We start from the raw sequence: 12615 nt of genomic DNA on the forward strand, positions 1-12615 counted from the left end.
GTGAAGCTCTTGCTGCTGCTTGGGGCACGAGTTACTTTAGGACTTACTTGTGGGGTTACAAATTTATCCTCCGTACGGATCATAAACCCCTTTTAAATGTTTTGGCTCCAGGTGGTGCTGGAAAAGGGTCTCCGAGGTTAGCAAGATTAGCCTCTCGTCTACAGGACTACCAATGTGAAATTGAGTTTGTTCATGGCTGGAAAAACATCCAAGCAGATTGCTTGTCACGGCTTCCTGTGCGATCCACTAGCTGTGATGGTTCTGTAGAGGACATTTCGGATGATTTGGCAGTTGCAATAGCAGAAGATGTTATGTTTGTGGGAGGTGGTTCTTTTTCTCATGATGAGTGGTCAAAAGGTATGGAGGAGGATCAAATTTTAAAGGCTGTTATAAATCTTGTCTCGAAAGGAGCAAGAAGAGAGAGCACTGTTGACCCTCAGGTTAGACCGTTTTTGAAGGTCTTGGATGAACTTTCCTTGGAAGGGAAGGATGTTCTGATGCGGGGTGATCGTTTTGTTCCTCCTGGTTCGTTAAGGAGTAAGATTCTTGATTTGGCTCATGAAGGCCATTTGGGCCAAAGCCTCATCTACTCTGGCCAGTAAATTAAAAGCTTCTAGTCGGCCTGCAGCACTTTTCGTACCACCCACTTAAGTAGCCCTTCAAAACATATCTCAAGCCTGCCATTGCAGCCTATTTGCAGTTTTAACCTGCCAAATCGATTTGGAAAAATAAACCTTTTACCAAGCATAAAAATAAACCTTTTTAATACATCTAAGTTACCCCATGGGTAGGCCCTTGACTGTCCATAGCGCAGGGTGCATTGTATTTAAAAAGGTGGACATGTACTTCCCAAGATTTACATATCCAGGAAAGGAAAAACTCCCAAATTCATGTATCACTGCTGTGAGGCCTACCTGTCCTGTATGGTAACATTTAAAAAGTGATAACATTTGTTTAGGAACAGGTAGAGATATCATGTTTGGTGTGTAAAGAATTGTAATTTAAAATCCTCGTCACTGGCCTAATCGGATTTTAAGTCACAATTATAAAAATGCCGCTTTTGAAAAGTTGGCATTTCATAGTCCTAACTATTTGTTGCCTTCAGCATATATCCTCTGTCATATCACTAGGTGTCGCTGGCAGACAGCCTTTGTGTATTCCTCTCCACCAGTACCACTACTTAAATTTCAAATGAGCTCCCTCAGCACTCACTCAAAGGACTTCACACTAGCCTTTAGTGACCCCAGACCATGTGGAACCTAGACAGAGATAAAAGAAATTCCATAACCATCTGTGTGGGGTGAGGGGTACTCTAGATGTTTCTTCTACTTCAAAACTGGCATCAGGTCTAAAAGTAGGATTCTCTTGCCTTGACCTGTGGATGCTACAGAAAAAGGACTGCTCTGGTGCCGGAGGACTGCCCTGCGGTTGGAGGTCTGGAGTTCTGCCTTGCTGTCTGAGAAGGAAGTCTGGGCCTGCTCCCTTCATCCCAGGCATACCAGGCAGAGTGACTCCAAGGTTGACTGGTGACCTGTTCTGAGCTACAGGAATACAACAAACTATAGAGGCCTAACTACAATTGCCTAGCTGACCTGCTGAACTGGACCTGCGGTTGGACCTGCATCCGGCCTCTGCTGGAGTGAATTCCTGATCCCCAAGAGGTGCCTCCCAGATTCTGGATCCTTGGCTGGCATCAGTTGAGCTCCTCCTTGGAAGAATAGAAGAAATCCTAAAGATCTGGGCTCTTCGTGACTTCTAAAACTTTGCAGTCTGCGATGGACACCATCACAAAGCTCCGGTGAACCCGACTCTACAGACTACAGCGACCACCAGCAATGACCAGCAATGTGAGATCTGCACTTAGTGCTACAGCATCGACAACCTGCAATGATCACCAACTCGAAGCTCCAGCAATGAATGTCTTTGATAACAGAAAGGATATTCACGCTACAGCAACAACCGTCTGGGACACCTGGCCTGCTCTTCATGCCACATCTGCAATGCTCTCCCTGCTTCTTGAGTTCGACTTTCCCATGAACTGGACTCTTCTCAACAAACATTCAGACGGTAACATTTCAGCTGGTCCCTGTATTCACCCGGTGCTCCATAGCAGTCAGCCTTAACTTGTAACTTTCCCCTGGTCTAGCATGACTAGATAACCTTGAGTATTTCTGTGTGCTTTTGGGGGCTATATTTAACTAAATCTTTGAAATTAAATATCTCCAGATCTACAGAGTGGATTTTTGGCAGGGGTGAAACAATTTCTTAAATGTTACTCAATTTTTCTAAAGAAGTGTATGATTCTTAGTGTGTTGTGTTTTTCACTTTATTGCTGTTTGTGTGCTGCATAAATACCTTATACTTTGCCTCTAAGTTAAGCCTGGCTGTTTTTGTGCAATTCTAATAGAGGGTTAAGCACAAGTTGAGTTAGTGACTTTTGTGGTTCCCCTGACAAAGATTGTAGTTCTTGCTTGAGAAGGTTTTCCAGCTTCCAATAAAAAAATCCCATTTCTCACGGTATAATAGAGCACAGCAAATACAGAAATGCAGATAAAAAAGATCCCCAGACACTATCCGCAGTAGAACGGGTTTCTTAGCAAAGGGCATGAGCACATTTAACTTTTTACATTTTGCTCTGCATCTCAAAATATGTTTTCATTTGCATATACTGAAAATTGGTATCAAGCACAAAACAGGACGTGAGCCTACAAAATGAGAGAATGGGATTCTTAATATGCTGTATAAATTTTTAATACAGGCAGGAATATATTGCCGACTAAAAAGTAAATTATATGCAGAAACCTGTCCAGAAGTCCCAAACATATCTCGTCTGAATTTTTCTTGTGAAGCCCATCTTCCTGTGACGGACCCTGGCTGCTAAAACCCCGATGGACCAATCATCCACCTGATAACCAGGCCAAGTCTTAACAAAGCCCAAATGCCACTTGGACACCTTTCAACAATATATTGATATTAGCGAAACTTCACAAATTCACTGAAGAATTACAATTCACTGAAGAATCTTCAAACTAAAAATATGTTCAATGCGCTTCCCACTCACCTGTACGCACAATTCAACGGAAATGTACTTTAATTATGTTAACAAATTATTGCTCATTAACTTGTTTTAGAGAGTTTCTTTTAAAACTCAAAACATATTTTCATTCAATGAACATCCAGGAACACAGAAAACTATATCGCGCCCAAAACGTTTTAATGTTTTCCAAACAAAAGTTTGTGCCTTTTCGATCAAGAACATGTTGAACTCAATAACATATGATGGTGTGTTGACATTTGAATGCCGTACATACAAAGGAGTTTTAGAATTTGAATTCCGCTGTATGTAGAACGAATTTTGTTTTTTCTTTCAGGGATTTTGAAGGTAACCAAATCCACACGTTAAAAAATGACACATTTACATCCTGCACTACTTTAACCGTGCTGTAAGTATATAATTCTGTCTTGTTTGAAGAACCTTGTTGTCAATTTATTTTAGCATAGATCCATTAATGTTGATAAGTATGTGAATCAAGGCACAAGTCATATGCATTGAAATCGACATGCCATTACGTTTACGGCTTAATGAACCACATAAAGGTTTCCTTGATAAAGACACTGCAAGGGGTGAAACAAGTCAATTTTGTTACTGAGGGGCTTTCAGAACTTGCGAGGGCCTCCCCACTGTTAACCACACCATCAACATGTACCTGGCTCTTCTTTTTCCTTTCTTTTTGGATTTTAGAACAGAATGCCAATCACATGCTAATTATAATTAGCTATATATCAGGCCCAGGCAGGCCTCACAGGCCTTTGAGCTGCTACAGGCATTTCTTCATGGTATTAGTACTGAATTGACCAGGGCCGGTCCTAGAACTCCTGGGGCCCTGGGCGAAAGAGAAGATGTGAGGCCCCTCTAATTTGCATGTATCTTCCAGTTGCAACCGGCATGACTCACGGGTGGAGGGTCTCGCGGGAGTTCGGAAGGGGGGGGGGAACAGGAAGCAGGCAGCCTCCCTCCCCTCCCCTCCCCTCCCCTAAGCCAATCATAATTCTGCAATGGCAGCGTTGTGATTGATCAGGACGACGACCAGCCAGGCGCCTATGGGGAGGCCATTTTCCCCATGTATGCTGCATTTCAGCCTACATAGAGAAAGGCCAGAGTGCGCAAGAATGGTTTGGTCGAACAGTCAGCGCCCTTAGCAGTTGGCAAGGCAATCCTCCCCTGCCCTAAAACAGACCCGCCCACCCCCAACGAAACACTTCTGCTTTCTCGCAGTGCTAGAAGCACAAACATAAAATGGTCGTTTTAGCATTTTGTGTTTCTGCTTTAGCGAGAAAGTAGTGGGGCGTCGCTCCTCCGCCCTAGCGAAGGAGCCGCCCTTGTTAACATCACAAGAAGTGACATCATAGAAAGTGACTTCGCAGGACTATTGATCTTATTTGGCATCCCTGAAGAGACCTAACGTGGATATCAGTAACATGGACAAAAAGATAAATATACAAATGAAATAAGTCCATATATTTTAAAACTGTTAAATGGATTACATTCGTCTCATTAGATGGAAAAGCTAGGTGCCGGTCTCACAAAGATGTATATTATTTACTCCTCGTTAACGGATTGGTTCCAGATGAGTGCATGATTCAATTTCCAGTTCTGCCTCATAAAGGGGGGAGATCCTGTTGAGGTAATGAGGGGCGGGATGATTCAAAATATAAAATGACACAAGAGAAAACCTCTCACACCATGGATATAATTGTACATTTCAAAAGGCTCCCTTATCTTTCTGTGCCATTATTGTGCTACCTTAGGTTGACATTACGTAATTTGTTTTAACGTAAGTCCTCTCACCAGAATCCCACACTCCCATGCTAAGAGACGTAGGACAATCTTTTTTGTGTGTGTGCTCTTTACTTACCAGAAATATGTTTAGTGCAAAAACACAACACATATAGTGCAAAATTGCAAGACACCATTGCAAACAAATAAAGATTGTACATAAACAAAAAAAGACTTAGAACAACCGAGACCACTGCTAAATCATACATTGACTTGAAGGTATGCTACAGATTCAAGGGGTTGTCAAATCAACGTTTTTGATTTGGTGTTAGAACTGTAGGAAGTAGATGTGGTCAGAATTAGCATTGGTGGAGCCCTGTGTGACAATGTTGGTGCCCCCAATGACTTGCTCTGCCACGGATTCCCTCACTACCACCCTTTAACAGTGCCCATCAAGTCTCCATAACTACACTCTCTCTCAGATGCATTTAATTTGATAAACAGCACCACTGATACCAGTTTAGAGTGTCAGAGAACTTTATATCACACATTACACAGAGATAATCAATAATACGTGTGTAAATCACAATAGGTAATTTTACATAAGACAAAGGACTAGGAGTCACATGACAATCATACTAGTAGGCAGTATAGTTTAATAGTGATTGATCTGGAGAAACACAAACTCTGAATTTAGAACATAATACCATGGTTGGGGGTTCTATTTAATAACCAGAATTGATTTCTGTTCAAGTGAACCCTTTTCGCAACATTATGTTAATCAAAGACTGGGGAAAAAACCATAATGATGTAAATTATACCTTGCAGTTGGCATGTAGCTCTTAGATGACAGTTAATAGCTCATTGTTCTATGTTCGGATTCTGACTCAAAAACTGCAAGTACCAATAGGATCACTCTGACCAAAGTAGTAACCCACTGACCTATTACATTATGTGCACTTTGTGATCTGCATGGTACATGTTCTTTGCAGCGAGCACATTAACCCTCTGCGCTACCTTTCCACGAGTCAAAACTTCCACTTGACAAACCTCCATCTCTCTCTAGGAAGAACATTGATCACCGGAGTTTCATGACATTTTTATTGTCGCCGAAAATTCCTGGAGGCCAGGAAGGAGGCAGCAAGTGCTTTTAGAAACAGAATATACTCGCAAACATGACCCAAAGTCAGTGATCAATACGATCTCACCGTTTGCACCGCCCTAGAGCCTCCCTGCCCAAGGGTCCTGTGACCTCAATGACAGAGTCACTGTTGCTCTAGGGTGTGCTGCTTCGTAGGCCTGCCAAAAAGACTTGCGGTGGGCTTCAATAGGGATTGTGGTGGACAGGCCTTCAAGGTTAACCCACACTTGCCACTGCTAGGGTTCACCTGCTGGTGCTAAGACACCAGGGCTTCTAAGTTCGTGCGGGTCCTTCGAAGGTCTAGCATGGAAATATGCTCCCTCAGGGAGATTGGTCTGGTGGACTGGTCATGAAGGCTGAACCCGGTTCCCCAGTTCCAAATTCGGCAGCTCTGACCATAGTGCCACATCCTCTCCCCACTGAACACCATACTACCCCACTGACAGAAACTCGCACTGCCTTCAACTACAACCCAATTGTGCCCCGCTACAAACACCTAGAGGCGACTCATTTCAAATTACGCACTAGACAAGAGCAATGTGCTGCCTAAAAAAAAAAGTGACAACATTCTGGAAAAAGCAAACACTCATAAGGAATATAAGATTAATTAAAGCATGTGAAATGTAAGCAGGAACAACATGGTTACCTTAACGCTTTTGCACTTATTCAGAAATAAATGAGTGCTTTTGCTTGAAAAGTTAAGGCATGACTACAGGGCCGGAACGGACCTGCTTCAATGCCCATTGAATATATCCTTACAAAACGAAAGCAATATGGTTTAAAAAGACCACATTAGTGAATACAGAGCAGCGGTATGCACTTTATTTTCCAGTCCGCCTATCAAGCAGGTATTGCAGTACATCCAGAAATTGTGCAATTCCCCACCCGGGGAAAACAATGCTGTTTAGAGAAAGACAAGAAAACAAAAGTAGCGCTTCACTGGTAAACTCTGTGTAGTGGCACTAATGTGTTTTGGGTGTGAATAAAATCAATCTGCCCCCTTTTCGACCAACTCTGTCTTGCTTTAGTAATTTTTTACATTTTAAATTTTTTATTTCCCTCTTTCCCAAGGCTGCACTTTGGAAGTGAAAAATGTCACAAAAAAGATGACCTTTCCAGCAAAAAAGTTTTTCTTTTTTGATTCATTTCACAGGGGAACAAATAAAGGAAAGGAAAAGAAAGAGGGAGTAGTGGCTACAAGGTCCTGGGAAGGGGGCCCCACACCCTGACCTTGCAGATTTCTGTAGTGAATAGAGGCCCAGGGAAAGGGGGCCCCACACCTGGACCTTGCAGCTTTCTATAGTGCTTAGAGGCCCAGGGAAAGGGGCTCCCACACATGGGCATTGCAGCTTGCTCTAGTTCTTAAGGCCCAGGGAAAGGGGGCCCCCTCCCCTGGGCCTTCGAAGCAGTAACAAGGCCTTTCTTAAAACACTGCCCCAGCACCAGTTGATCTGGCTGCTCCCTCCTCCCCTCACCCACTGCTCCTTACCTGTGTCCAGCTGCCTTCTGTCACCTAGCAACAAAATGCATACAGGGAATGGCCGATAGTTAAGAGAGGTGTTGCCTCGCCCCTGACACTCTGAGCCTTAATTGCTGGCCCTGCCACTTTGACTTCCCCACTCTGTTTGTCCCTCCCACCCACCCCTGCACCCCCAGGAATGCCACCACGCGGTCGACACCAGACATCTCTGATGTGTATTGTAATTGTGTGGGGAGGGGACCCTGGTGGAGCAGGGGGGCAATCTGTGTAAGTGTTTAATTTCACAGTGAAGAGGGGGCCCCCTGCGGGGACCCCCTGCCTCTCACCTGAGCGCGAGGCCCTGGGCAGCTGCCCATACTGCCCATGCCTAGCGCCGGTCCAGATGGCCGACTGTTAGGCACTCCAGTCTGGGAGCTAGGGATCGACATATGGCGTAAATCCCAGGAGTGTGCCCCCCCTGCCCACTGACAGCAACCCAGGGCACCAACGCTGCAGAGCACCCCATGATCCGTTACAGGCGGGTGACGCCTGGGACCCAGGAGCTTCAGCGACCAGGTAAACCCTGCTTTCATTCTTGAGGGGACTGGTTGAGAGGTGTCCCGCTTCTTCCTCGCTCCCGACTACCCCGTGGCCAATGCTACTCGACCGGTCCCCGCTGCACCAGCACCGAGTGGCATGGGAAGAAAGAGGCGGCAGCCTTTCCTATATGGAGCCCGAAACCCTCTGGCTATCGAATGCCCGAAGACTCCCTCGGTCAGTCCCCACTGCGTTAGTGGCAGGTGAGCGGTGAACAACGTGTGGACTACCGCAAAAGAGGGGGGTCCGACAGTGCTGCCGGTGGTGAGCCCGCTGACCCCTCGCATTAAAGCTGTCCCACAACTCACCTCATGGCTTGGACTGGCTCCCGTTACTTTAACTCCACTGCTATGAGCGTCCAGTGAATAGAGGAGTGCCCCGGTCGACTTAACAGTATAAAGCAAGGTGGTCATATTGGAGATGAGGAGACCGTCGCTGCGCACCTCTGCGATTCAAATTCCCTCAGCCTGCGATGCTCAACGAATGCCTGGTGCAATGCCGAGGGACAATCAGGAAGGTTGTCCCGCCTGGGGCACCTTAAGTACAGCCTGGCTTGCTCCCCCCTTTGAATGCTGGAGGGCATCTGGCCATTACCAGCTCGGGGATGCCTTCAGCCCAAGATTACCGCCTGTGAGTGCAACAACACCCTGAAGGCCGGGCTGAAAGCAAGAACCCCAGCAAAGGCGAGAAGATAATGTTGTCTAAATATGTATTTTATATTTGTCCATGCCTAATCGATTCAACTTTTCTTAAAATGTAACCTTGAGTGATTTGCAACTTGTATATATGTAACTCTAACCACTAGTATCTGTAGTAGATGTATGTACTTACTACCATTCTTATGTGAATTTAGAGTTTCTGTTTGTATCTTTTATGTAATTAATGTACTCCGAAGACCTCGTGTAACGTAACTGTTTCTATTGTAAAGGGCTCCGACACCTTCGGGTAAAGTTCGCGCTATATAAAAATGCATAAATTAATTAAACACTGGATGCACAATAAGTACCTTCAATGGAACAAAACCAAAGAAAGGTAAATATCGTCTAGAGAACCCGAGTTTGCCATTGCACTTGTGAAAGGCAGTCTGTCCAGCCCAAGAAGTATGCCCTCTCCAACGCCCCAGCGAGCAAAATAAAATAAAATAAAAACTAGCATTGACATGAGTCATACAAAAATAAAAATTATTCGCAATCCACTTCATATAAAATGAGTGCTCTAGAATTTCAAAAGAAGAGTGCTTAGATAAGAATGTAGGTCGTATGGAATGCCGATGATTAAGGCCTGAATTTAGAGTTGGGTGATAATGGAACATCTTTTGATTGTCATATCTGATGAATATACTAATTTCATCTGTAAGCATCAGTTTGTCATGTCCTAAAATACATGTTTTCATAAACGGATTTTGGTAAAATATGTTATTTATTTTTCCCTCGTCTGTCAATCACTGCAACCAGCTACCCAAGCTCCCCCTCCTACCCCAGGAAATGACATGATGCATGCCAGTTATACCACCTACATGTACAATTTTTCCCATTGGACACCTATATGTTAATGATCACTGTCACAGTCATTGCTATAACTCCTTTGAGTGTCATAAGGCACCTCTGATGAGCCCCATATGCCAGTCACACACTATGTCCCCCTTTTGTCCCTATTTGTCAACTACTGTTTTTCCAGGATACTTGCATTTGCACCGACAGTATAACAACATCACAGGTGAGATTACGGATATTTCTTACTACAGCCCCTCGAGACCCTCACTGGGTGATTTGCCACGCTTTAATAATGTTGATTGATTGATTGACTACCCAGGCATTTGATGCTCAGTTTGTGATGAAAGGTTGGTTGTCCAATCACTGGGTAGCTTTGTGAAGCAGTCAAACACAAGATTCTGCTTCTCAAAGGAACTGTTGTAAAGTTAGAGTTGAGGTAAAACATAGCAATCACACTTCCAACGAGGGTGGGAATGAGCCCACTGAGTTTAATATTTTAATAAAACGTAAAAATATATGAACGTGTGTACAATAAAAGAGTACCCAAATGATCAAAATTACGGAAATGGAATAAATAACAAGGGAACACAAAGCAATGAAGTAAACACTTGTCACATAAGGTACACACAATATATTTTTCAGGATAATTAACATTACAAGTACTGTGTTGTTGATTGAACAAAGAGAACACAGATGATCACAATACCTCTACCTCAGGAGTTGGGGAGCAGCCCAGAGCGCAAGTGCATCTCCAAAGTTCATATTTCCAGCCAACCAGGTTGGCACATAATTTCTCAGAAGGGATTCTGGTGCCGGCAGGACTGCCCTCCTATGAAAATTAAAATGCACAGTTATGAGTGGTGTGTACATGACTCCTCGCAGGGGCCTTCTGTAAGGGCATGTTCTAATGAGAAATCTTATGTATTCTCCTCAGACAGAAATTGAGGCAATGCAATGGAAAGAGGCAGAAGTGTGGAGTTGGGACAGTCTTTGTTGTTTCACCATGAGAAACAGTCACCCTACATCTTACACTCACTATTTAAAATAAAAACAGTTTCCACAAGGTTATGTTATGTTATGTTATTATGACTTCTAAAGTGCACGAACACCCTGAGGTGTCTTGGCGCTATCAGTGAAGAATAACACTAATGACAGGTGTATTGAAGGTGATTGTGACAAGCCTTCATTCCTCATTAATTCTGATGTTTGCAATCATTAGCACAAAAAACATGATCATAGAGTTTGGTTATATAAGCATTAAAAAAATAAATGCAATAACAATGTAACTCCTTGTGCCACAAATCACTGCGCTTAATTTACATGAGGAGCCCAGCAGGAAAAACTTTGAGTGTGCCAGAATATCTGTTTCCCCACCGCAGGGGTGCTGTGAAACCCGACAAAGTGAACACTCAGCCCCTAAATCCTTCAGACCAGGTCCTGCTGGAATAGAGTCAGAACTGACTGGAAGATTCTGATCAGAGGAGTCCACGAAGGACAGGAATGGGATGCAGAGAGAGAGAGAGAGCCTCCTACCAACACCACATCAGTAAGGCATAGTGTAGGGCGACCTCTTACTGTTGATGGAGTAATTTTGGTTGATCCAATCACTTCTGCAACATTCTTTAGTGGAAAATGAAGAACAAACAGAGTGACTGAATGATTGAGCTGATTGACATGGGTGTCCTGAAAGGTCCCTATATATTCCTATACCCACCTTCTTTATCCAGAATAGATTCTTCAGCTAAGGCTTCATAGCACCCACTAGTCATGGCTACAAATAAAGGTCCAAGGATTGAGTGCTTATGGATAATTACCTTCCTCTGCCTTACTCACCTTAGCTAGAGGCAGACTTGCTAAAATCAAGAGAGTTTTCATTCCCTCACACACTACTGGGGTTAGGCTGTATACAGTGTGCTTGTCATAGTTATGCCTTGTGTTAGACCTATCAGCCTTAGGGCAGTCTTCCCCAAACAGTTTGACTTACTCCTCCATATTTTTCTGATCTCGTTTTTGTTGACCTTAGGACTCTGTATAATCTACCACTGCTAAATAACGCTAAAGTGCGTGTACTCACTCTTAAAACATTGTAACATAAGCTTATCCCCAATTGGCATATTTAATTTCCTAATAAGTCCCTAGTTAAGCATTACTACTGTAAATTAAATGCTACTAGTGGACCTGCAGCACTTGTTATGCCATCCACTTAAGTAGACTTTGAAGGGACATTTTTAGAACAATGCAAAATATTATAGTTAAAATACATGTGCAACATTAGCGTACAAATTTAAAAGAACCTAAAATGCATTTAAAAAGTGTAAATTACAGTATGTAGTCATACTTACTCGTCTTATGCCTCAAAATGTTTAAAGCAGCATTGCTTAACAATTAGTTTAACAAGATGTGCTGAAGCACTCATAAAATGTTTAATTCTTGACCTTTCAATGATCATGTTTTTCATTAAATAAATGTTTCACATAACTTTGCAAAATGTTCCTACTTACACAAAGAAGGTTTGAAATACTTGCTTAGGATTTATCTTTACAAGAATTATGAAGAACAATCACACACAAAATGCAGCACATAAACTGAATTTGACCTCTTTTAACATACTTGTTTTACTTCCAAGGGATGATGTTGTGCTAATATTTTTCTCTTGTTACTGCAGATGTTTCGCTTTCTACACAGCCTATTGTTATCTAACATACAATTTGCTTTATTAGAAGGTTAGAGATGTAGGCTCATTTGTGGGAAAGAGGTCTTGAATAGAAAAGGCCTCATGTGTTGTTTAGAGAAACAACAAAGTTGCACACTTAGAGATTACTGTCTGTGGACCATTGTATTTGCGTGAGGAAAAAAGGAGTAATTCTTTTCCCAGGAGAGCCTCGAAGGATGATTGGACGAGAAGAGGAAAAGATGCAACGTGAAACACTACATCATTCTCAACTGTTTATAATAGTACATGTTCTAGAGTAGGAAAACGCTGTTACCTAGAGAATACTGCACATTTACCCTCTCTCATTCCTTATTGTTTTGAAACTCTACTGAATTTTTGAACTTCTCTTTATGGGAATTTCTGCTTTGATCGATTATTGACTTTTTTAATAATTTTGAGCATTATGCTTGATCTCACGCTCTTTCGAACTTGAAC

The 12615-nt window shown here is 43.0% G+C and overlaps 1 protein-coding gene across 1 annotated transcript in view; it reads left to right on the forward strand.

Annotated features, from left to right (window-relative positions):
• RXFP1 (relaxin family peptide receptor 1) overlaps positions 1–12615 on the forward strand; it is a 1193379-nt gene that overhangs the window by 983465 nt on the left and 197299 nt on the right. The window contains exon 10 of the mRNA XM_078677666.1: positions 3372–3443. Within this exon, the coding sequence (XP_078533792.1) occupies positions 3372–3443 (72 nt within the window). The remainder of the gene's footprint in view (positions 1–3371; positions 3444–12615) is intronic.

Source organism: Lissotriton helveticus, chromosome 2_1 (genome assembly GCF_964261635.1).
Source record: "Lissotriton helveticus chromosome 2_1, aLisHel1.1, whole genome shotgun sequence".
Classification (NCBI taxonomy): domain Eukaryota; kingdom Metazoa; phylum Chordata; class Amphibia; order Caudata; family Salamandridae; genus Lissotriton; species Lissotriton helveticus.